The sequence below is a fragment of the Danio rerio genome, chromosome 20 (assembly GCF_052040795.2).
Source record: "Danio rerio strain M-AB ecotype USA chromosome 20, GRCz13ab, whole genome shotgun sequence".
NCBI classification, from domain to species: Eukaryota; Metazoa; Chordata; class Actinopteri; order Cypriniformes; family Danionidae; genus Danio; species Danio rerio.
In genome coordinates, this window is record NC_141040.1 from 51,465,324 (window position 1) to 51,492,500 (window position 27,177).

The 27,177-nt window shown below is 34.9% G+C and overlaps 2 protein-coding genes and 2 long non-coding RNA genes across 5 annotated transcripts in view; 3 read left to right on the top strand and 1 right to left on the bottom strand.

Moving 5' to 3' along the window:
• rab10 (RAB10, member RAS oncogene family) overlaps positions 1-4,478 on the top strand; it is a 36,292-nt gene extending 31,814 nt beyond the window's left edge. Inside the window, 1 exon segment of the mRNA NM_001002566.1 lies at positions 4,141-4,478. Within this exon segment, the coding sequence (NP_001002566.1) occupies positions 4,141-4,227 (87 nt within the window). The 3' untranslated portion in view covers positions 4,228-4,478.
• Positions 1-27,177, top strand: part of LOC147839473 (uncharacterized) — a 503,025-nt gene that overhangs the window by 219,880 nt on the left and 255,968 nt on the right. The gene's annotated exons all lie outside the window — the stretch shown is intronic.
• Positions 11,924-27,177, top strand: part of lin28b (lin-28 homolog B (C. elegans)) — a 55,665-nt gene continuing 40,411 nt past the window's right edge. Inside the window, exons 1-5 of one of the 2 annotated variants that reach the window (XM_087296300.1) lie at positions 11,924-12,041; positions 16,617-16,807; positions 17,854-17,981; positions 18,340-18,385; positions 24,105-24,274. In XM_087296300.1, coding sequence (XP_087152426.1) covers positions 17,889-17,981; positions 18,340-18,385; positions 24,105-24,274 — 309 coding nt within the window. In that variant the 5' untranslated portion in view covers positions 11,924-12,041; positions 16,617-16,807; positions 17,854-17,888. Of the gene's footprint in view, positions 12,042-16,616; positions 16,808-17,853; positions 17,982-18,339; positions 18,386-23,472; positions 23,483-24,104; positions 24,275-27,177 lie in introns of those variants that run through there. The other variant, NM_001301416.1, reaches the window with a different exon arrangement.
• LOC147839475 (uncharacterized) overlaps positions 26,610-27,177 on the bottom strand; it is a 57,142-nt gene continuing 56,574 nt past the window's right edge. Inside the window, exon 4 of the long non-coding RNA XR_015519130.1 lies at positions 26,610-27,177. This exon is cut by the window's right edge and continues 2,020 nt beyond it. This is a non-coding gene — a long non-coding RNA (uncharacterized LOC147839475).

Genomic DNA, 27,177 nt, shown 5'->3' on the forward strand with positions numbered 1-27,177 from the left:
CAACCAAACAATACATGATACATTTATTAGATTATTTGTTCATGTTAGTTAACCTTAGTTAATGGAAATAAAGTTGTTCATTAATATTTCATGTTAACTCACGGTGCATTTATTAATATTGACAAGCATGAATTTGGATTTTAATAATGCATTAGTAAATGTAAAACTATTTTTAAAAACTGTACAAGTATTGTTCATTATTTGGTCAAATTAGGTTAAAATGCATTAACTAATGAAGATTAAAGTGTGAACAATGGACAAAGGAGACACATTAGGGTACTGATGCAACTTAAAATTTTCAAGAACATTTTTTCATTAACAGTTCCAGATCAAATAAACACACTTCATGAATAAGCTTACTTATTGGTGCAGTTTATTTACAAATCTGCAGAGAAAAACATTTTTAGACAAAGAGAGTGTTTTGAGTTTCAATGCTAGGGCCTCACCTGGAATTGCTTCGGGACTCTATATCACTAAGTCAATCTTTGCATCTAGATGTTGTTATTTTGTTTGTAATGAAAGTCAATAGGCTGATTCACCTGAACAGAATGAACACTTTATAAAATCATCACTCCGTCTGTTTTGAGCATCAGCCGGACAGCAGCACTCACTTAACCTGCAGTGTGAGTTTAGTGCTGCAAACCACCCCCTCTTAGACCCCGTTTACACTATAATGTTTTAGTTTTAAAATGCATACGTTTTGCTACAGTTACGCCTTCTGTCCACACTACCCCAGAGTTTTTGAGCCCCGAAAACAGGACATTTTAAAAACTCTGGAGAGGTGGATTTCGTTTTAAAACGCTGCGGCTCTGTGTCAGTGTGGATGGGGGGAAACTGAGGCCTGGCTGCAGACATTCGCCTATCTGATATGAGTTTTTTTCCTCAATATTAAGTGCACAAAGTTCAGTCTTGCACCCTTTGCTCAGGTTCAGACTTTGCGAGTTTGATATGGAAAACAAACTCCCGGGTATATCTATAAAGGGGGCAGTGTAGGCTACTATATAACCTCAATCACCCTGCAGGCTACGTTGTTTCAGTTTCACTATCTTGACAATAAAATAAAAACATGATATAAGGAACTGCCCATTTTCATTTGGAATTAGCTAATTAACAGACACCAGAAATGTTGAGGCGTCGTGTAGCTACATATTTATAATATCATCATCTTCACTGTACGCATATTTATATCAAAATGGAGCCTATAACATTACTGCCTATTTTCATTATCATTGAAAAATACGAAACACACCCTGTCTCTTTTGCTGAATATCAGTTTTAATAATGAATAATGGCCATTATAAAAGTATAACATACAATAAGTTTATACAACGTAGCAATCAGTCACATGTGCAGAATCAATGTACATGGTTACATAAATTAATATATTAGCTTATCTTTGCGCTCAGCCAAAACACGTTACCTGAGAACAAGTAATAGATTCAAAAGACCAAAGAGTCGTTAGATAAACAAAAGATTTATTAAATATCACATTGGACAACTATAGTGAGATAAGGTCCAGCGGTATATCCTTGATGAACTGTCCGACCTGCGCTGCTTTCACCTGGTAAGGTGTGCTCAAAGCACCCCATAGATATATACATTAGATGTCGCCTACCCTGTTGTTGTCTATTGGAAGAAATCGTCAATAGAGCCATCATGTTAGTACAGGGTAGCGCTCCTTTGAAATGAATGCGGGACCAAGCTGCAGTGGAGGACTGTGGCCATCCAAAGCCAGAGATATAAACATACATACATATATCTATGATTAGGAGTTTTCCCGGAGGTCAGTATGCAAATTTTTTTTATTACGAAATTAATATTTTTACATCACTTTTCTACAATAATGGATGAGTGACGACACAGGCATTCCTGACAAAAAGCTTGTGTTTGTGTGTATGGAAATGTACTATCCACCCTCCCTGTTAAATTTGATGTAATCAGTGTCCTGAAACACAGCTCCTCTCCTGCTTTCACTTCTCATACTGACGGAGGGACCGTTTCGTTTGTGAATGAATCTCCGTTATGAACGACTCCTTCACTAGCAGACAATAATTCAAGTTTCTGGCAGCGCAGCATCTCGTTGTCATATTTCTTTTGCATTGTTTGCTGATTTTATTCAACAAAACTAGCATAAGCCTGGTATTTAGTGTGAGTTGGTGCTGCTTTGCCTTATGGTGAATGTATCATCAATAACGTTACCTGTTTAGCACAAAAGTTCATAACATACAAAAACGTAAAAACTAAACCTTACCTAGGGCTGCTCGATTTTGGGAAAAATCATAATCACGATTATTTTGGTCATAATTGTAATCACGATTATTTTAAACAATTATCAGTTGAAGTCAAAATTATTAGCGCTCCTGAGAATTTTTTTTTTAAATAAATACTTCCCAAATGATGTTTAACAGAGCAAGGAATTTTAACAGTATTTACTATAATATTTTTTCTTATAGGTTTATTTGTTTTATTTTAGCTAGAATAAAAGCAGGTTTAAATATTTTGAAACCCATTATAAGGTCAATATTATTAGCCCCCTTAAGATACATATATAAATATTTTTTGATTCTCTGCAGAAGAAACTACTGTTATACAATGACTTGCCTAATTACTTTAATTAAGCCTTTGAAAGTCACTTTAATCTGAATGCTTGTATTTTGAAAAATATTTAGTCAAATATTATGTACTGTCATCATAGCAAAGATAAAATAAATCAATAATTAGAAATGAGTTATCAAAACTATTATGTTTAGAAATAAGTAAAAGAAAAAAATTCTTTCCATTAAACAGAAATTGGGCAGGAATAGGGTTGCTAATATTCAGGATAATAATTCTGACTTCAACTGTATACATACAGTTATTTTCCACCCTGCAAAGGAAAGAGAAATAAATACAATAGAATAAAAACATGAAACAAACTGCTTTAAGCATCTTTACTGTAAGAAAAACACTTTAGCTTCAAATGTCCTTCAGTCAAGAGCAGAGAGGGATTTTCTTGTTTTGTTTGATTAATGATAAAAACTGTAATGATATATGATATAAAAGCTGTCTCTTTATTGGTTTCTGTTTCATGTGTCTTGATTCTCAACCCATTTGTTTATTACACAAATGAGGGTTAATATGAATAATCACTAAACACAGCATTTTGACATCTATTTGATCATTAAAGCGCTCACGTTAAGATGACTTTAGATGCCTGCGCTCCTCTGCTCGTCTCAGTGTGCGAATGAGACCGAATGCTGACCGGTCGCATGCTTCCGGCTGTGTGTGCTTGCCACAAACACACATAAGCATGCGGTCTTTCACGCTTTTAAGAGCAACAAACGTGAACAGCTGGAAAGGGGCGGTATATAATGCAATAATCATTTATCTAGATTAATGCTTTTTCATAATCGTTTAAAGCCGAAATCGAAATCGGATTTTCGATTAATTGCACAGTTCTAACCTTACCTATGAAATGTTCTGGCTTTGTGCTTTGTTTTTTTTTTTGTTTGCTCGTTACTACACCCGTACACATGGCTCAAGTCTAGCATCTTCACGTAGTAACACTGTCTTGACTAGTGCGGTTCAATGACATTTGTCTTAGGAGCACTATACTATTGTGGCGGCGCTATTGACACATGCACAGGGTCCCTAAGCGATATCTAGTGTATATATCTATAAAAGCACCCATTGACTGCCTGTGGCTCAGACCTCTGCATACGCTGCAGCGCATGCCAGAGTGTGTTTAGTCATGTGATGTACGTTTTCAGCGGTATAGTATGGATGAAGATCTTTTCTGTAACGCAAGTATCACGTGGATTTTACAGTTTTAAAACTAAAGCGTATTAGTGAAAACAAGGCCTAAGACAAATCCAGCTAGGTTAATAACTCCGCCCCCTTCTAAAAAGAGCACAACTCATTTGAATTTAAAGCGACAATCATCTAAACGGCACAATTAGGATCAAAGCCTCAAAGGGGCAGTTTCAAAGAGTTATACAACATTATTTGTGTGCTATTTTAAGCTGAAACTTCACATACACACTAGGGACATCAGTGACTTATTTCACATCTTGTAAAAAGAGGCATAATAGGTCCCCTTTAAAGTGTGATGTTTACAAAAGCAAGGCTGACGGGTTTTGTTGTTGTGTTTTTTCTTCGCAGACACCCGTAAAAGAGCCTAACAGTGAAAACGTGGACATCAGCACTGGAGGAGGAGTCACAGGCTGGAAGACCAAGTGCTGCAGTTGAACACACACTCACAGTTACTCACACACACGCACACACAATCTGTTCTACTCTATCCCTCTCTTTCTCTCTCTCTCTCTCTCTCTCTCTTTCTCTCATTCACTCATCCCTCGTTTCTGTCTAACACTCTTCCGTTCTGTCCTTCTCATAGGATTCTCTGTAAAACACATCTCTAACGTTTCTCACACTCACGACAGCTTACTGACATCATTTTTATTTCTGAAAACGAAACAAACAAACAAACAAAAAAAAAAGAAACGTAAAACAAAGTCATTTCACGGTTCTTCGTACTTATTTTAAAGTTTAAAGAAAGCAGGAAATGAATTTAAAAGCTCATTCACCACTACATAAAGACCGAGGGTGGACTTGGAGCGTAGCGTTCAGTATGACTTGTGTCCAGTGTTTTGGGATTAGTGTTGTGTGTGTTAGTGTGAGAGATCTTCTCTAGCTGGGTTGTTTTTTTTTTTGTTGTTTTTTTTGTTCTATGATTTGATTTCTTTCGTCCGGTGCCTTAATGTAGAGCCTTAGTGCTCATTCCCCCCCAAACACACACACACATTTAAACACCACTGTAACAGTTACACACAAACACACACCTCTCTTCTCAACCCGCTAAATCGACCCCACACACACCCGAGTGGAACCATCTGGATTCAACCTGTTTGCTCAGAAGAGAATGGCATTATATAAATATTTTTAAATTTAGTTTGTTTTCAATTTTTTTCCAGAATGACTTGTTTTATGAATTTCCTCAATGTTTTTTTTTTTTTTTGGTTTCCCCCTCACTCAGTTACTCATTCTCTCCTGCATGCTGGTTTCTTTTGGGTATTTTTGGGGTCTTTTTGTAAGTTTTGCCATGTTTGTAATTCACAGAAGTATCTCTTCTAGTCCAGATACGTGTCAGGGAGGGGAGCGTTCTCTTTGGAAATTCAAACGATTTTGCAGATCCATTAAAAATAAGCTTGTTTAAGTTATATGTTGGTCCCTTTTTTCAAGCACAGATGATGGGTTGTGGCGATTTTTGGGTGTGCGTGTGTGTGTGTTATGGTTTCGGTGACACAAACGCACCTAATCAATGTTAAATTCAATTCATCGTTATTTCTAAAGCGCTTTTACAATGTAGGCTGTGTCAAAGCAGCTTAAAGGTGCTGTATGTACGTCTTTGATTCCTTTTAAAGCATAAAAATATATGTTAATGTTAATATGTTTGCAGATATTTAAGAAATATGCCAAGTAAACATTCTTGTTTATCTGAAAAACAATGCTAAAGTCAGATATTCTGCTTTTAAAATGTGCGTTACGTGCCAGAACATCTGTCTTTGTTTTGGTTCTTTTAACCCGCTCAGTGAAAGTTTAGCCAATTATATTTCAGCACCCCGGGTTGCCTTGGTGGAAAACCATATTTCATTCAGTCAGTCAAAAAGGCTCTCAAAGCATGCGTCCGTGACCAAATTGAAACCTCCAGTGGACAGTAACTATGTTTCCACCCAGAAATGTGAATTAACTTTATGCACAAAGCCGGATTATCGCATAAAGACGTTTGAATAAAACAGCTTTTCCGTCCAACGAGTCAAAGTGAACAAAATCGTCACTTCCTGGATATCTGGCGCCAAATATCAACAGTAAAAACTGAATTTGCTGCAAAAAGAGAAGCTGCTGAATCTTTTCTTCATTTAATAAATGACTTGCACCTTAACAGTCAATCCTGACATGCACTGAATGCGTGGTGGCGTTTGAAGGCGTGGAATGCGGAGCACAGACGCTGTTGATTCTGGAGCTCATTAATAAGGGTGTCACGATCCTTCAAATTCTCGATTCGATTACATTTTCGATTCTAAAGGCATGATTCGATTCGATTTTTGATTATGAATAATTAATTAATTAATGAAGAATTAATTATTTGTAGCCTACCGTTTAAACTACCTGACCTGTATGGTCTTTGTTTTACCCATAAACAAATCATACAGTAAATGAATAAAGGCAAGTTACACACATAATTACCACCTGTCAATCACTTTTTCTGCGGGACTCGTGAATAGGCAGTGATCTGTGTCGTTATAATGGCGTCGGTAAAAATGACGCACAACCAACAGGAACCAGCCAACAGTATCTGAGGTGTTCGCTAAAATGACTAAGTACAAGTGAGTGAAAGATTGAAGCAGTCCTCTGACTGCCTGGATCTGCTGTCTGGAGCGCATGGCTGTGTCTGTGTGGTCACGTGATGTGCATTTTCAGAGGTAGAGAGGAAGGTGGGCTGCTCAGAAATGCTACACACCACTGTGGATGTCAAATCGTTGTCGTTCTAAAATACCATTTAAAAACAAAGACACTGTAAACAGGGCCTGAGTGTGTACTTTTCGCGAGCGGATTTGCAACGGGGGCGGGCGGAGGTTCGTGATGCCGGTGTTGTCTATCGGACGAACCGTACGTAATACGTACATAGCAGAGCTTGCAAAACTGTGTTTTTTTTTGTCGACAACACAAACGTTGTCAACATAACTCACTGGAAATCCAAAATGCTTACACACCGGCGACTTCATTGAAAGAGGAGAGGGTTTAAGCTCTGTCGACGGGTCTCCTGCTTTTGCAGTTCAACAAGCACTTCAACAAGCCTGTTTTTTTCCTGCTTGGCAAGCCAAGCTGACGTGACATGGGGGCGTGGCAGCATCGACGATTCTATTTTTTGATTCGATAATCGAAATTGAGCATAAATTTCGATCGATTTCGATTTAAAATCGAAATCGTGACACCCCTACTCATTAATAATATAATAACACTGATACTGAGATGGTTAAGGCGATTTAGAATGACCAAAACAACATTTCAGATGTTTACAGTGTGCTCAGCCTGCTGGGGTCTCGCTTAAATGATCTAAGATGATTTGGCAGATCCTGGATCTTTTAATCTTGATAACTGATCTCTCGCTAATTTGGTTCTTCAAACAAGTTCGCATTTCAGATTAAAATGTTTGGATGAACTGATCTGAGATCGTTGCGCGAGTTGTTAAGGACAGATCTATCGATCCTCGAAATGATGATCAGCAATGCACTGGCTGACGGCACAGCAGTGTAATGACATCACTTGATTAATATTCAATAATCCATGTGAGCAAAATTACAAAAAATTAGCAGTAAACGGTTTGTTAAATATGACACCAATAATTTTCCACATTAGTTTTGAGCTGCAGGCTTTACACTTTCATTATTTTTACATTTTAGAGTGGATATTCTTTATTATAGTTGCCTAGTCTAAATTACTAAAGTAATTTCTTTATTGGCATAAGGAATTTAAATTAATAATTTTGCATCACAAAAGCATTTGGTAAAGGTGTCTGCAACTTCTACAAAGGATTAAATCTTTGTTATATTAGCTGTCAAAATGTGCATGACTGCATAAATTATTATTCCTTTATAAAAAAAAAAACAGTCAGTCCAGTTTTCAGAGTTTAGTTTAGTTCAGTTTAGTGTGGTTTAATTTTCACTGCTGAAAGTCCAAACACTGAGTGCAAATCTATCGATGCGCAACATCAATATATTTGGAGAAGCTAAACTGTATTTCTAAATCATTTAAGAAGCTCTTCAATCATTAATTTCTTGTTGTTCAATAGTGAACGAGTGAATACATTTACATTGTTTAATTATTTGGCACAAGGTTTTATCCCAAGCAGCTTACAGATGGGGAGAACAGAAGGAAACCAAAAAACAATTGCTGGTTAGTCTATTGCAGGGGCGCCTAAACTCAATTCTGAAGGGCCAGTGTCCTGCATAGTTTAGCTCCAGCTTCATTTAACACACCTACCTAGTATACATAGAGTTTGATTAGCTGGTTTAGGTTTGTTTAATTGGCGTTGGAACTAAAATATTCTGGACACTGGTCCTCTAGGACCGAGTTTGGGCACCCCTGGTCTAAAGCCTCATTCACACCATGAGCGAATCGCAAGTGACTGTTCATTTCAACAGAGACTATGCGACTTCTGGCGACCTCCATCTATGTGAGTAACAGCGATTGTTGGCGACCAGGTGGGCGTGTCGAGTGACGAGACAAAGTTGAGAATTCTTCAACTTTATGCAAATGAAGTGCGACCAGTAGAGCTCACGTGATCCTCTCTCAGCTCCTGTAGAGGCCTTTTGTATTATCTATGCTGTAGACCTACACAGACCTGCGTTTGCAGCTGATCGCCACCCAGAGCAACAGGCAGCTACAAAGTCTTTGCTAGTGTGAACGAGACATAATGCAGTATGCAAAGTTTTATATTTGTATACCGCATCTATTCAGTTAAAGACAGATTATTAGCTCTTCTCTGAAAGTAATTGTTATTCAAATATTCAAATAAGTGGTGTTATACAGAGCAAGGAAGTTTTTTCACAGTGTTTTCTGGGGAAGTCTTATACTTTTAGTTTAGCTGGAATCACTTTTTTATTATTCAGAATCTGCTGTGAGCAGCATGGTGACTCAGTGGTTAACTCTGTCACCTCACAGCAAAAAAGTCGCTGGTTGGAGTCCCGGGTGGGGCGGTGGCATTTCTGTTTGCATGTTCTCCAAGTGTTGGTTTGGATATCCTTTGGGTGCTCCGGTTTTCTCCACAGTCCAAACCCATGCACTATAGGTGAATTGGGTAAGCTAAATTGGCCATAGTGTAAAACATATGCTGGAATAGTTGGCGGTTCATTCCGCTGTGGTGACTCCTGATGTATAAAGGGACTAAGCCGAAGGAAAATTAATGAATGAATGAATGAATAAATTAACATGCCGTTGGTTATAAAAATGTCATTCACACTTTGGAAAAGAAAAAAAGCTTTAGAGCTGTAGTCTATTATCTATAATTATACTCAGCTCCAAGAACTCTTTTGTACGCCAATAACATGGTAAAGTGACACAAGTTGTTTACCTGTGTTTTCTACACTGTAAAAAAATATCTGTTAATACAGTTTCCGTATTTTGTGTTCCACTTATTTCGGTTGTGTATTGCATTATGGGATGTTGGTCTCTGCTTTGTCAACTTTTGATGTTGAAAATTCAACTCTACGGTTTAACAAAGGGACTTTTTGACATTTTAATAGTTTGAAATCATATAACGTGTAAGAAATAATATAATGTAGCAAAAAAAAGTATAGTGTAAAAAAAAACATAAATCCCAAAATAAGCAAACAGCTAATTTGCAGATATTTTTTACAGTATATGTCAGATAATAATAATAATTCTTTACATTTATATATCGCTTTTATGGGCATTCAAAGCTCAAAGGGGGGAATCTCCTCATCCACCACCAGTGTGCATTATCCACCTGGATGACGCGATGGCAGCTATTTTGCACCAATCCACACCACATTCCAGCTGATTGGTGGAGAGGAGACAGAGTGAATTGAAGTCAAGGGTTGGGAGGCCATAATGGGCAGATTTGGCCAAGATGCCGGGGTTAAACCCCTACTCTTTCGTAGGACATCCTGGGATTTTTAACAAACACAGGGAGTCGGGAGTTTGGTTTAATTTCTCATCCGAAAGACGGCGCTTACTGAGCAGTATAGAGTCCCCGTCACCTATACTGGGACCCACACAGACCGCAGGTTGTGCGCCCCCTGCTGGCCTCACTAACACCCCTTCCGGCAGCAACCTAGGTTTCCCATGTGGTCTCCCATCCAGGTACTGACCGGGCGCAGCTCTGCTTAGCTTCAGTGGGTGACCATATGAGAGTTGCAGAGAGCTAGCTACCGGCTAAAGATTTAGGCTTGTACTGCACACAAACGTTGTATTGCCCATAGTAAAAACGCACCCTGACCTGACAGAGGACTCAGGCAAACAAAGTTTGTGCAGTTATTTTTGTGCTCAAAAGTGTTTTTGATGTTGTTTTGACAATGTTTTCAGTTCCTTTTCTGGGCTTTTATCCTCTTGGCACCATTGCTGTCTATGGATGAGAGAGCTCTCGGATTTCATCTAAGATATTTTACTTTGTTGTAAGAATGATTGACGCTGGGACATGAGGGTGAGTAGTTAACAGAGTTTTCCTTTAAGAGTGCACAGGTCTCATGGAATATTTCCAGTCAGGTGATTATTCTGAAACTTATGAAATGTTTCAAAGTGCCTTTGAGATGTTATTTCTCTTTGTAGTCATCTTTGAAACTCATTTTTGGGGTTGTGCCGAATAATGCTTTTTAACTATTTTATTATTATTATTATTATTATTATTATTATTAATGTCAGTGTAACAAACAGCATAGCAAAAAATAGTTACAGAGATTGTACATGAGTTTTGCAGAGAGGTAAAGCATCAAATAAGCACATACAAGGAAGAAAAAAAAAGCTAAAGAACAAACAACATAACAGTTTAATAGTTTTCAAGAGGAAGCAACAGATTTAATGTACTGTTGAAGCTCCTTTTCAAAAACAATAAAAGGTTTACGTTGAGACAATTTAAAGTATAGATTTTTGCAAGAATGAAACTGAGATTAATAATGAAATATTCCTCACTCTTATCATCAGGACTATTGAAAAATCCCAATCTTAAAAGATAAGAAGAATTCAGGTGGTATTTTGCGATGAATAAACAAAGAAAGTTCAATCCAGAATTATTGTGTATGAGGGCAATTCAGAAAATATGATCAGCAGTTTCAATGGGTATACAGAAAGAGCAGCATGTATCTATATCCGACTTCAGTTTTTCCAAACACGTCTTGGCTGGGTAAAATCTATGTAACAGTTTAAATGACATTTCTCTAATTTTGATAAATTATTATTATTTTTTTTTTGTAACATAATGAAACATTTGCATTACGTTATATCTCAATACATGCCAGAAAGCAAAACAGAAATGTATCTTTTAAATGGACTCACAGTTTTTACAGCTTTCTTATTAGTGGATTCAGAAATCAAGACAAATAAAAATTTTGATCTTCAAGAATAATCTGAAAGGAAGATTTATGCTTACAAAAATTACATTTGTGTATAAAATATTTAGCCACAAATATAAAAAAAATTAAATAAATAATGAAAAGCATCTGGATGTTTATTTTGATGGTTATATCCTAAAATAACATTTTCATTTTTCAACATAACATCAGGGATTATACCACTAAATATACTTAATACATTTTCCCCAAAATTTTTGGTATGTTCAAAATGGCAAAAAAGGTGAGATAGATCTACAACTTACATCAAAATTTTCAGGAATAAACCTTTGTAAAAAAAAAAAAAAAACTTTGTAGGAGGCTCTTTAGCAATATTGTGAATGAAGCGCCAAACTAACGTCAAATGTCTATTTTTTGTTTTAGGATTTATAGCCTACTTTTTCTGTATAATTCTGTACTCTTGTTAAACGTAGACCAATGGTGCCCAAACCGGCTTCAACTTCCTTCAACACACCTGCCTTGAAGTTTTTGTATAAGGTGCTTTATTAACTCTTTCGGCTGTGTTTAATTGGGGTTGGAAGTATGCAGGACACTGGCCCTCCAGAACCGAGGTTGGGCACCCCTGGGTTAGACTTTGAAGATGACCAAAGCTCTAAAATGTATCCAGGACCTGGAAGGGCAAAACATTAAGATGAAAAACCGAACCAATAGAAACGGACATTTTGGCACTTGTAAACATGTAGGCTAAATCATGGATTTTTCGATCACTTTTGGATAAAAGCCTCGTTTTTCACTTCTGATCATGTTGCGTCGCTAATGCTCTGATGTAACGTCGTGTGAAAACTCGGTAACAGAACGTGAAATTGAACGGCAGTGGGGGCGGGTTATACTACATATTCTCAGTTAAGACTCTTCCTCAGTCTGAGAGAAATCAGCCACACGTGACCATTTATTTAGTATAAAACTCGTTCAAAGGTAAAACAATTTATCATACTGTCAAATCTGTTTTTGTAAAACAATAGTCATTCGTATAATTTAAATCACTGCCTCCTTAGCTTACATAGGTAGCCTATAGCTATATCAATCGTTAAAGCTATTGTATAGGCAGTTTAACTTGGGTTGACACAGTTGAGACAGTTTTGACATGCTCTTGCCCAAAAACAAAACTCATTTAAAAGCTTGCCATATTAACAATGTACAATTTTAATTTTATCAAAGTTTTAATGTAATTTAATTTGAAAAAAAAAACTATTAATTGATTAATTATTTAATTCATTTCAGTGTTCAAAGAAGTAGTTTAGTAAAGGATTTCCGTAAAAATATTTTTGCTCCGATTTTTTAGGCCTGATAATTGGTTGTTGCTAGTTCTTTTAATAGTCTGTATTTATATGGCCAGTTTTAACACATTTAACCAATTTACACTTCTGTTTACCAAAAAATTTAAAATAAAATCCGATATGAGGTTTTAGAATGTTTTATTATTATTACATTTTAATGAATGCTGCAACCCTCCTGCAACGTTTGACTGTCTGTTCAAGTTTAAAATCTGCATATATCATACATACAAATATTATGTATTATTATTATTATGTTATTGTAATCAATTAATACAATGTGGGTGAGTGTCCAATGAAAGTGGGTTTGTCTTATTAAAATTTTGGCTTTCCACAAAAACTGTCCTCGGAAACTGAAGGAAATGCAAAAAAGTGTTTCATCTGTTCCCACTCTCCCCTATATTAAATATTATTCTGCTTCATTAGGCTTCAATAAAGCATCTGACATATTATCATGCTTATAAATTAGGCTATGTATTATGTTTATTATAAGAAAACAAAACAGACTAAATTTCACAGCTACTTGTAGACATTCACTAAATGTTCACTATATGTGTTTTCCCAATTTTTCGGAGTTTGTAGATGTAGATTTAAAAAAAAAAATAGACCACACGATGGCAGCACAGAATCTGTTTTTCGTCTAGATTTTCAGTGGTTAAAGATGAGACATACTACTGCGGATCTGAAGCATGAGAAGTGAGCGTTATTCATTTAGCAACTGTAGCGTCAACGTTAGTTTTCATTGAGATATGATGTACAGCACTGGATGTGTTTACGACGGGTCACGGGTGAAATGTTCAGATGATACCCAACAAATTTGATGTTTATAAAAGCTTTGAGAAATGAGCCAGGACAACAAATAAAACATTTGATTAAATCATTTTTATTGTATGTAATAATCAAAGTCGAAAAGCTGTAAGAGATGTTTTATATTACCATCCAAAAAAGTACATTATACAGAATATAACGACGATAAGGATATTGGTTATGAAAGAATATTCTATAAGGAAAATTAATACATTTCTTGCGTTTATGCCACGATAATGGGCATACACACATGTTGTACTTAAAAACACCGCATTATTCATTCTTCAAAAATCAAACTAAAACAGCGCACAAAACAAAAACATCAAAATTCACTCTGTTAACATCAATGAATAGGAACGGATTTATAGTCAGAAATTTATTTAACAATATACTTTAAATGCACTGAAATAATGGTTCATTGCAAACTGTTGCAAAAAAAATTATACAATCTGAATTTAAACAAACAAATTAAGGTGAACATTCCTTAATTTAATTTGTTTATTTAAATTCAACCCATATAATTTATTTACAACCACATACCTACACTGAAAATCTTTCACGCACTTCATTCAATAAAAAATGTATGTTTCATTTCAGTTTAATGTTATTAGTTGTATTTTTCAAGTAATATATTTTAAGATTAAAGCATAGTTAAATAAAGGTTTTTGATTAAGACCTCAACTAAGAAATATTTGTTTTGACCATTGCAAACTTTTAAGGTAATCCACACATTAATCCACACATCCACGCATGCACATTAAACAGAAGCTCAAAATGCTTTGTGCTTTCCTGGACTTAATAAAAATATTGTTCAGGGCAAATGATTTATGTTTCATTGGCTCAAGTGATCAAATTTAGATGTGAAACCATTACCCTACATTTTTGTTAATTGGATTAATGAACATTTTATTGGGAATTTTGGTTTTGACTAAAGCTATATCTTCTTGTTTAGAACAAAAATATAATTTAAAATTATCTGACTTTCCTCAACAAGACAAATATGCTTTTCAAATTGTTCTCATAAAGAATATTAAGGCAAATTATTTATTTTTCATTGGGGCAAGAAATAAAATTCAGATGTGAACCATTACCCTAATTTTTCTAAATTGGATGAACGAAAGCTTTTTTTTTCCAGTGTACTGTTAAAAGTAGTAAATCCAATTAAAAAATTTTGTATAGACCTAGATCAATAAATGTATAACCTTGTATACATTTATTTAATGTATAAAGACATATGAAAATATTTAATGCATGTAAGTCTAGTGGTGACTTAAACTGTGAATAATTGACTGTACTGAAATTTTTTAATTTATTTTATTTATTTATTTTAAATGTTTATCTATTTATTTTTAGAATTTAATATATTTTAAGCATCACAGTAGTTTACTAAAAGTAGTCAAAATTTATGATACCACTTGCATGCAACTGGATTTAAAACATCAAAACATTTAATTCCAGCATTCCCTTACTGCTCCCAAAAAACCCCATTATTTTAGGGGAATGCTAAATCATTATTGCTGTGTAAGTAATGTGAATACCCTCTAAAATAGGCTAATACTGAAATTGTAAATAGTTTTTGAGAACTATAATAGAATAAAAGCATGCTACAAGTTAGTTGAAGTAATAAAATTATATTTGTTTAGTTTAATTACATGAAAGTTTTAAGTTTTGCATTTTAATTAAACACTATATAAGCGTGTAGATATAAATTCACCATTTAATGTTGCACTGAAAAAAGGATTTTGCATAATTGTTGCAAACAATTTATATGGGTTGAATTTAAACAAACAAATTAAATTGAGTAATGTTGAACTTAATTTGTTTGTTAAAATTTAGCCCAAATAAATTGTTTACAATCACTTACCTTAAAGAAATTTTGTAAATCCAAGGAATCATCTTTGAATAATTTTTGTTTAGTGTACAAAACATAACAGACATAATAAATAAACAAATTAACTTTTTATCATGTAATTTTTACAGTATAAATATAATTTTGCATCGATTAAACTAACATAACACATCAAGTTGAAACCGAAACAACCTATTAGATCAAGTTAAATTAACGTAAAAACAAGTTGTCATTACTTTCATTTATTCATTCATTTTCTTTTTGGCTTAGTCCCTTTATTAATCTGGGGTCGCCACAGCAAAATGAACCGCCAACTTATCCAGCATATGTTTTACGCAGCGGATGCCTTTCCAGCTGCAACCCACCACTGGAAAACAAGCATCATTACTTTTTATTATAGAATTTTTACAGTGTAAATATAATTTAGCATCAATTACTTCAAGTTAAAATTTGTTTACTTAAAAAAACGGGTTTAAACCTGCTAAACTTTCTAAATCAAGTTAAATTAATGTAAAAAAAAATGTAAAAACGTTACTTTTTATTATGTAATTTTCACAGTAAGTATAATATTGCATCGATTAGGCTGACTTCCAGCAGGTTAAAATTTGTTTAACTTAAGAAAACATGTTCAAACCTGATTAACTTTTTAAAATCTCATTAATGTAAAAACAAATTTTCGTCACTTTTTATTATGTAATTTTACAGTGTACATATAATTTTGCATAAATAAGCTAACTAAAAATATCAGTTAAAACCTGATTAACCTTCTAAATCTAGTAAATTAACGTGAAACAAGTTGTCATTACTTTTTATTATGTAATTTTTACAGTGCAAATAATTTTGCATGATTAAGCTGACTAAAACTTTCAAAATCACGTTAAATTAGTGTAAAAAAAGGTGTTGTTACTTTTTATGTAATTTTTACAGTAAATATAATTTTGTATTGATTAAGCTGACTTAAAACAACAGGTTAAAATTTGTTTAACTTAAAAAAACATGTTGAAACCTGATTAACTTTCTAAATCAAGTTAAATGAACATAAAACAAGTTGTCATTACTTTTAATTATGTAATTTTACAGTTTAAATATCATTTTCATTCATATATATTTTAATAAACACTTCTGATAGCGTAGTTGGCTAGTTTAGTTTAGTATTTTAGTTTGTCTGTTATGTTGCTGTCACTGCTTTGACACAAACGAAGTAAGATTATTCCTGTTATGCCAACTTTAAACGATTATTTGGTTGTAGAATACGCTGCACTACTTCATTGTAACCAGAAGATGGAGCAATACATTTTTCCCCTCGCGTTTACAAATGACTTCTGATTCTACTCATATTGACTGCAAAGAACTGTAAAGCGGCAGGTTCGAGTTTATAATTTTATTTTCCACAAAACATACAACTACAAACTACAAGCATCAGAGATAGGCTAATTATTTGAGTACAAGCAATCTTACTAGATACATAAATACGTCTAATATAGATTTAGAACTGTACTGTAGTAAACCCTATGTAAACGCTATTTAATTACATTTTTGAAACAAATGTGATGTTTTAAGTGCAATCTGCGCATGGCAACTAGCGACATAGCGACTCTAGGAAGGATGCGGCGAGATCAGATGCTTAACGGAACCGGGAAAACTCCGTCACCTGCTGCTGCCTCACAATACAGTCTCCAAACGTTAAAAAAGCTCTGGATTGAATACAAACACGCCCGTAGTCCTGACGCTCCGGTAATGGCGGATGAAAGGTAAGATTGCGCATGTCGGCTCATGATGAAACTGCATGCCTGCAAGAATCAGTGGGTGACTGGTCATCCTGGTGTATTTACATTCAGATAGCAAGAACTCATTAGATTCAAGCCTATTGTCTGACTCTTTAATGTATTTACAGAATAGTTTGTGTTTTATAACAGCCAGAATTGACTACTGGAAGGCCATGATGACTAAATAGGCCTAAATAAAGTAGAATTGAATTCAAATGCATTTTGAAATATAGATAAATATTCTAAACCAAGATGTATAAAAATGACAAGATTTGAGTCATTTCTTTCAATGTTAAGTTTCACATTTGTAGGCTATTGATAAACTGATTTTAAAGTCCCGCATTTGACCGTTTCCGTCTCAGATTGCAAAATTATATAGGACTACTTCTGATTTTAGAAAACGTATAATTAATACATCATCACATCACCTGTAGATAAACCTGCTGAAAAATCGGCTACATAGCTAATTTCCTTTCTCATGTCATTAAGTTTATTAACCGCCAGGTGGCGCTGTCGGAAGTGAATTATTTCTACTGTAACTGTGAAGCAGATTGAACTATATCAAGCTCTGTTTGTTTGATGTTTTTATCTGGCACCATAAGATGAAAGCAGGCGAGCAAATCTAAATGTGATTTACGCCTAATTAAAACATGAATAGTAAAGCCTATTCTATAAATTTGGATTGAATTTAGGACTTCCATACAAAATGGCTGCCCATCATTCAATCATGTGTTTTAATCATCTTCACAGACACTGCCTATCTCATAATACAACATTATTAAACATTATACTTAAAGTTTTATTTTGAATATAAATTACATTTTTAATAAAACATCAGACATTTGACTTTATTGGCTTCACTAAATCTAACAACTTAACACTTTTTATAAAACGCAGTTCTGAGGTATAATTCACGAATTTATTTTAACTAAGCATAAAATGTAGTGCTAATTTAAATGTTTGAAGAAAAAGAGGTAATTCTTAAAACGTTTTGAAAAGCGCGGGAATAACTGTTTGCCTTTTTTCAACAGGTATTTGTCGAATTTGACAAGATATAGTCACGCTAATGAACTTCACAAAGATTGTCGGCTGTTTTCTGAGAGGTTTTGTTTTGTTATCCACATCAGTTTGGATAAGAATCTCTACACATCATATCCAGGTAAGTCGGCGTTTAATTTCATAATTTTCTAAACAGTTAAAATTGCTAGCGTCACCACAAAACGCGAGAAAACGGTAAGCTAATTCTAGCCTATTCAATTTATTATAATTATTACTTTGTTTGGCTAAAATCATTCATGGTTTGGATTAAAGGAGCTATTTAAACTCCTCTTAGATTTCACAGACGCTATGAAATATTCATGCTGGAAAATTCCTCTATTCCGCACAAATGAACGCGCCACCAGCAGCCCAAACAAAACTAAAATAGACGAACATTGGCTACAATAGCCTAAAAGTAAGTTTATACGTTAGTCTAGATGTGAATCTGAAATAATCATTGCAATGTTTTTTTGACTCAGGGTCAGACACGGATAACAAACAGCATGGCCGTTCACTCCATTTCAGGTGAGTCAGATATAGCCTAAATTTAAAAAGTGTTTTGCCTATAAATAAATACGACCATAACAATAATGTCCTTTCTGTGAGCGCATGAACATTAATCAACAGTGCTACCTGTTTAACTGATTTGATGGCTAAACTTTAATTTAACGATGTCACTCACAGTTATAGACTAGCATAATTATAATGTAGCTAATCCTTTATCAAACTCAAAAAGACGGTGTATAATGGCGTTCGTCAAATTTTATGAGGACTAGGAGAGAGCGCCTCGGAGAGGAAAAGAAACCCGAATGCTCTGTTCATACTTCCGTTCGACGTCATGGTTTAATTGTGACGCAATGAGGAGCGTTCAGGCGGTACAACATGTATAACCCTTTAACATGTTATCTTACTATTTTAAACGGGAACCCTGGTGCGTGCTGTTAAAATGTTATAAATGCATTTAAAATATTTGTTAAGAATTTAATGTGTTATTGGTTAAGTAACTTCTAGTTTTTTGGAGCAAACATGAAGTTAGTTCATTAACATTTTTAAACAAAGTGAAATCAAAATAAATAAATATAAATTATTAAATACAAGCTTACGGTTTTGTTTAATGTATTATGTAGGCTTTATTAAAATCGGGCAAATAACGAAAATACTAGGCTAAAGTGAATGTTTTGTTGGGGAAATGGTTAAATAATGAACGCTGTTTATTCCGTTTGAAACTGGAATTTAACCGATGATAACCCTGAAATACAATTGCGGTTTTAAGTTTCTTTTTAGTTTAAGTTTTTGTAATTACAATACAAACGAAAATCGATGAAAAAGCGTGAAAAAAATTGCTTTAAAAACAACTGATCATCTGTAAGTTGATTTTTGGTTGTTGTTGCAACAAAATAACCCAAATTCGCAATAAACACAAATTTAAATCGAAATTGATCTGTAATAATTACAGGAAACTCCATGCTTTAAAAATCTCCTTTTTATTTATTTGAACTATTCAGTTTATCATCAGTAAACATACAACTCTTCCTGTGTTAAAATGTCTGTAGGTCTGTTTGTATTTCAAACATTGTGTTTTTTTAAATAAAATAAAGTCTTACCTTATCCCAAAATCACAATTGTATCGGTCTTTGTATGAACAAATGATGTAGCAGCAGCCTTCACATGTTAAACTGAGAATGAAGCATTTCAAGTGTCCTTGTTATACTCGATATTTACCTCTGATTTGAGTCGGATCGGTTTCACAGCGTCGAAAAATAACTGTCGGGTTTGTGTTGACTTCGGAAGATGATTTCTGAGAGATTAAACAACTGAACGAATGTAACACCAAACCGAATGAAAAAGAGAAGAGCTGAATAAACTCTGGTGAACTCTATTGACCACTATGCGTTTCCTCAGGGGTTCGGCTTGTGGGGGTTGGTGAGGTGAAGGTATGGCGGATCCGAACTGCTCAATACATCCAAACAGTCACACAGACCCTCCAATCAGTTTCTTTTATTTAAGCACAAAGCATCGCCGTTTGTCGCAAAGCTGCATACATTGTCCATAAGCTTGCATCTGCCGTAAACCAAGTGTGTTATAGGAACTTGGATATTGCTTTCTATTAATATTCAAAGAATATTGTTTAGATGGTGGTTGGATCAGATATACAGATATTTATAAAGTGTTTTGCCTATAAATAAATACGAACCTAACAATAGTGTCCTTTATGTGAGCGCATGAACATTTGAAGTAAATCAGCAATGCTGCATTTTTGATTCAGTACATCCAAATATATTGTTTAGTTATTGGGTAAGTCAGATATAGCATATTTATAAAGTGTTTTGCATATAAATTAATATGAACCTAACAATAATGCCCTTTCTGTCAGCGCATGAACATTGGAAGTAAATCAGCAATGCTGCATTTTTTATTTAATACATTCAAATGTTCCAAACATATTGTTTAGCTAATGGGTAAGTCAGATATTCCCTGTATTTATAAAGTGTTTTGCCTATAAATAAATACGAGCCTAACAATAATGTCATTTATGCGAGCGCATGAACATTAGAAGTAAATCAGCAATGCTCCAAAATATGGTTGTTCAAAGTTCATCCATTTGAAGGCAAAGTACAACTAAATGGTATGAAATCAAGACCAAATTAAATATTTCCTTTGTTCAGTCGTTTTTTAAAATTCTTTTAAGTTAATTTGTAAATTTAAAAATGCTGAGCTTGTGAATTAAAATGTCAATTTGCAATGCATGTGTTCTACATTGCATTTCAATATAATGTACATTTGGATAGCACTAATATAAAAGACAAATTCACAGGAGGAAATAATTTGTCTGGTGTTTGGTTGAGTTTGGATTTGAACCAATGGTGTCCAAAGAGAAACAAAAAGTTTTGTTTATTTCTTTGAAAGAAAAACGAGGTCCTTCAAAAGTGAAACTGTAAAAGTTTATTGTGTTTTATGAACAATTCAGGATTGCAAGTTTTAATTGAACACTTTATGTATTGTTGAAAATATTGCATATGTATCCTTTAGTTGTTGAGTCACATTTTTGCTACACTGTAAAAGATTATATTGTCAATTAGTCATAACAGCAAATGTTTTAGTTCAGTGTAACTTATTAAACTAAGCTAATCATGTTCTAACTTAATTTTATAAGTTAAGCAAGCTGTCAGTTAACATAATATAAGTTTAATTTGATTCAGCTTAAAAATTTAGGGCAACCATGTTTTTTTTACAGTGTAGTTTATTCTTATTTATTCAAATGTTTACATAAAATATAATGACTAAAGTTTTGTGTCGTTGATTTGAAGAGCGCTTAAAATTACTTACAAACTCCACAGCTTCAAAAGTAACGCGTTCAAAACTAATATACAATCAATTTTTTATATATTTTATGCACGACTTGGGGCTCTTATTGCTAATCAGTCCAGCACTGAACTCAATATGTAAAACATTAACTTGTGTATACAAATATTTCGTTTAAATAACCTGCTGCTGATTTACGCCAAGCTGGTGTTTATTTTATTTAAACTTTAACATCTCAATGCGTATTTTTCCCCTTGGATCAGTATCAGTGCTGAAGGATTCTCTGAAGATATGCGTCGCCGTTTTGCGCTTTCAATAAAGACACAAACTATTAAAAACTATTAAACTTCTTCTTTTATCAATATGTGCATTTTCGATTCTTGTGAACTTTAACGGGATCAAATGGGGACATGTAGGGTGTGTCCGTGACCGCGTGGGACGCGTTTGCCGGCACTCTCGGGGCTATTTTATGAATGGTGGATAGGAAACCCTCGTGCAGGAAATGAGAAACTCCATAACATCTGACACCGGTGACCAGTTCCATGACCTGCGCCGTAATGGCACGACCACCATCATCCCCTCCACGCACCAGCAAACACACACACACATATACACATAGCATCTCCTGTAGCAGCTCTGGCGCAGGGGGTGGAGGTTTTGGGGGCAGGGGTGAATTCCGGAGGGTGGTCGGCATACATGGGTGGGGGTGGGTGAAGTGGGCGGGGCGTACAAGCGGTGGGGGTAGTTGTTGATTCACTCTTTCAACGTGTTTTTCCTCTGACTCAAAGACAGGGAAAAACATCCTCAGCAAGGATTCAGGTTCCAATCAGAACGAATTTCTTGCAGAAACTAAACGTAATTTTTTTATAACAGGAGATCATTATTTTAGTTGTGATTATGATAATTATTACTTGAATTTCGATTTGTTGGATTGGTGCATTTGGCTATAGCTTGACTTTTTATGTCATTATTTTTTAAGTGATCACTGAGATACAGTTCTAACGAACACACTAAGCACACACACATAAAGGAACATAGAATCCTCCGACTGATTCCATTCTATGCGTTCCATGTTGTCATGTAGAACATTCCATTTTCCTCTCATGCTATTTATTAAAGTGATCTGCTGGTGGTTTTGGATCAATGCTGCCTTTTCATCAATGTACAGATAATGCCGCTTGTGTGGCTATAATTCAATTCAGTGGAAATTTACACTAACCGTCTAAAAGTTTATGTTTTTTTAAGTTCGTTCTTTCAACAAGTGCACTTTTGCCTTAAGTATTTATAGGTGCCTGAATATTTGGTAAACCACTAAAACATTGTGTCTGCGAGGACTTGGTCAATAAGCTTTTCTTATTCTAGTTCAGTCTCATCGTTTGTACTGCAGCAAACAACTAACGCAAACTGCAGCGTGCTTCAACAAACGACAATTAGTGATGACCTCATGTCTAACAAACTATAATCTGCAATGTTAAAACAAAAGAAAAACTTGATCAGCAGAAGAGAAACACATTGATTTAAGCGATTTTTTAAAAGTTCTCATAATTGCATACTAAAGAATACCTACATAAATGTATGCGCTATACTTTTAATTCCAACAACTTAGCATAATACAACAGTTTTTAGTTTGAATGTTAATGTAAATGTATACACCTCTCGAAAAATAGGCTACACTGTTTTCAGATAAATTCTGGAAAATCTGTTGTCGTCGCTCGAAAAAGTGAGAACATTACAAAATGAAGTGTTATACAAGTATTTCCTTTCATAAGGCTACAAAGTATAACTACTGTGGTTACCAGCGGCTGGAATTTGGTTACATAACGCATCATTAAAATTGTTACATATAAAGGAGACCGATTCTAGACTTTTTGTTCCTTTGAATAACCAAACACGTGCAAAAACAAAATTTTAGACGCTAAAGCACGCTTTTAAAACTAAACCTGTTCAAACGGAGATGCTTTTACGTGACGCAGCCGAAGAGCTCGAAGTCCAGCCCGGTTCCGAGTCCGCTCCCTCTCCCGGGCTCACGGAGGAGTCACGTGTGCAGCGCTGCGAACGAGCGAATGAGAAACGGAGAGCGGGAGAGAGAGAGAGAGTGAGCGAGTGCGCGAGGGAGGGAAAGAGAGAGGATAGGAGATGTTAAAAGAGACATGACTAAATATCCAAAAAGGAGACGCACGCCGTACCATGCGCGCTAAATTTGTGCCCGCTGGAAATCGGGATGTCGGATCGACGGTGACGCGCATCACCCCATTTCACGGAGGAAACGATTTCGCTGGAACTTTGGAACGGAGGGTCCGCGGGGAAACATGGCCGAAGGTTACGATGCTTTTTTTATTCTTTTTTTCCGCGTTCACGTGGGAAGTCCTATTGTTGCACGCGCACCGCCGCGCTTTGTTTACGTTGTTTGTACGCGTGCTGAAGAGCCGTTTGCGCCAGTGGCATTGAAGGGGGGTGGGAGCGGACGAGAGAGGGGGGCCGGGTAACGTGTGCACACCTGCCCCACACCAGGCGGTTTACATACGGTAGATGCACGAGCACAAAAAGTTGTAGTGTAGCTACAAAACTAAACAGATTGTGCAATCGCAATACACTGCGCCATCCCATCCGAAGAGGTGTACCTCTACTTTTGATTCACTTTCTATAGCTTTTCGGAGAGTAAGAAAGGATGTAACGAGGCTTGGAGCAACACATTGTTCAAGTCTGAGACTTTGCCATTGAAAAAACTCATTAATCATAAATAGTAGGGGGCGTCTATGGTGGTCAGGGCCCATCGGTGATTTGAACGCGTGTTTATTGAGTAGTAGTTGGGGATTTCCCTCAGAATCGCTGCCCACGGTCATTGTGCATATCGAGAAGTGTAGGCTACATCTCATTAACACACAAGCAAACAAACATCATCATCCTTATCATCATGGGCTTTTCTCTCTTGACCGCACAGGAGGGCCGCGCAGAGGTGGCGGGTCGGACACCGCCAGGACTCCGCCGCAGAGTCTGTCTGGCTCGGGTTACTGCAAGTGGTTCAATGTCCGCATGGGGTTTGGATTTATATCGATGACCAGCAGCGAGGGGAAGCCAGTGGACCCTCCGCTAGACGTGTTCGTTCACCAAGTAAGTCCACTGGGCTCATTCGCTGTGCTTGCAGCCTTTCTCCTTCACCCGTTTTCACGTTATCTGTCGCATCTCATTGACATCAGCAGATGTGCTCGTGGAAAGCAGAAGTAAACATGCGCTTGTGTTTTCATCCCCTGTCACTTTAAGAGCCGCACTACTCACTCCTAAAAACATCTTTACTCTGGATCACCTCCATTGATATAATCACAAGAACGCCGTATTAGTAGTAAACAAGGAGGTATTTACGCGGCAGCTCTTAAAGGAACCTCAAGATTTAATTAGGGGAAAAAGAGTGTTTTTTTTGCGACAACTAGTAATGTAGTGCTCAGAGAAACATGTCTGATAAACATGTCGGAAAATCTGTCACACGAAGCACACCGCTTTCACAATCGCACTTTTGAGGCGATTTTCAGTGTGCACCGTTGTACTGAACATCATGTGCTCTCGTGTTTACATGGGTGTCGTTCAGCTCCCTTCACACAATATTTCGCCCTTTCAAATGTACATTGAGAGCTAAATCAATTCGGACACGTGTGCTAAACCGGAAATTATCCCCTTTCATCATTTTCCATGCGTTCTATGGTTCCTTAAAATAGAATATGCAAATGAAAAGAACAAAAGCGGGCCGAACAAGAGCTTTCTTCTGAGTTCCATTAGCACGCGGGCTCAACTGTTGTTCTGCTGTCAGTTTGGCTGATTTCGGTTACATTGTGTTCTTGTAATCTGTCTTTGATACTATTGTCGAGCAGTGTTATGTTTGTACTTGCTGGATGTTAATGAGATGGTAAAATGATTCATGTGACTTAACATTTCCATTGTTACGAAACGCATCTGCATAATCCTTGAAAATCTGAAATTCAATAACAGAAGCTAGTTTGCACAGGATACACACCTAGTCATATCTATCTATCTATCTATCTATCTATCTATCTATCTATCTATCTATCTATCTATCTATCTATCTATCTATCTATCTATCTATCTATCTATCTATCTATCTATCTATCTTGAACACGTATTGAAGCAAACTATTTTAGTTTTTTCCCCCATTTATGTTTGATTAGTGTTTACTGTTTTTCTTTTTTCCCTGAAAGACTGACATAACATTATACAAATTTTCTGAATAAACTACAGTGAGAACTCATTGTAATTGATGTAAAATTATTATGTGGCAATTCAGTAACATAACAGCTTGTAGTGTTTGTTAAAGATACATTTTATTTAAAGTTTTCAAATTGAAAACAGCAGCTTTATCTTTTCTTTTTATTGTGAAATGTTTTTATGTTTATTAATGTATTTAGCTGGACTTGAAATATTTTGTGTATTTATATTTGATAAGCAATTTTTGTTTGTCGTTTGTTCCTAAAAAACAATCTGATTGCATGATGAGTTTGATGATGAAAGCGGTTTTGAAATATGCATAATTTCAAAGAAAATACATCTATCTATCTATCTATCTATCTATCTATCTATCTATCTATCTATCTATCTATCTATCTATCTATCTATCTATCTATCTATCTATCTATCTATCTATCTATCTATCTATCTATCTATCTATCTATCTATCACATTTATAAAAAGTGTAATATATTTCACTTTAATAAATTACATCTGTCATTCTATCTTCTTGATTAGATAAAATGTTTTTAAATGCCATAATGTATTAGCAGAATTCCAATAGTATTTTTGGGGGGGGTTTGTCATTGTTTTTGTCATTTTAACATTGATCAAGATATTTTGCTGTAGATTTCTATATTAGATTGGTGTTTTTTGTTTGCTTTGTTCTCCAAAGAGATAGCCAAATATTATGCATGTTGTTGTATTTAATGGCTCATCGCTATTGTTATATAAAATAAGAAGCTTCAACAACATAACAGCTAGCTTGGACAGCGTAAACATTGGGATCTGTATTTCTGTCTGTCTGTGTATTTTTTATTTTTATGATTTTTTTTTCTATCTATCTATCTTACCGAGTTATTAAACATCACAGTACCGCACAATAGCTGTTTCTTAAATACGTAGTTTTAATATATTTTGTTGTTACTGAATTACAGTTATTTTTATTGTTATATTATTTACACATTATATATTGTTTTTTTAGATTTTTGTTAAGGTCTTGATTTGTTGAAAGGGAAATAATGTAAAATAACTATTGAGAAAATCTATACTGATCCTAGAGTTATTGAACATCACATTAGTGCACAATAGTTCTACCTTGAACATGTATTAAAGCAATCTATTTTATATATATATATATATATATATATATATATATATATATATATATATATATATATATATATATATATATTTTTTTTATATATATATATTTTTTTACAATTTCAGTTTGATCAGTGTTTACTGCTTTTATTTTTACCTGAAAGACTGACATAACATTATACATATTTTCAGTTTAGCGACAGTGAAAACTATTGTTACAATTAAATGTAAATTTATTATGTGGCAATTCAGTACCATAACAGCTAGTGGAAGACACATCAGCCCCGTCTTTTCTTTTAATGAGGAATGCTTCTGTTTATTAATGCATTTAGCTGAAATTTAGTAATATTTCGTATATTTATATTTGATAAGCAATTCTTGTTTGTCGTTTGTTCCTCAAAAACAATCCATCTTATGTTTGATTAGTGTTTACGGTTTTTCTTTTATTTTCCCTTAAAGACTGACATAACCTGATACATATTTTCTGATTAATTACAGTGAAAAACATTGGAATTTTTACCTTTTGAATATTTCTTATATTTGTATTTGATCAGGCAGTTGTTCCGCAAAAGCAATCAGATTGCATGATGAGTTTAATGACGAAGTCTATCTATCTATCTATCTATCTATCTATCTATCTATCTATCTATCTATCTATCTATCTATCTATCTATCTA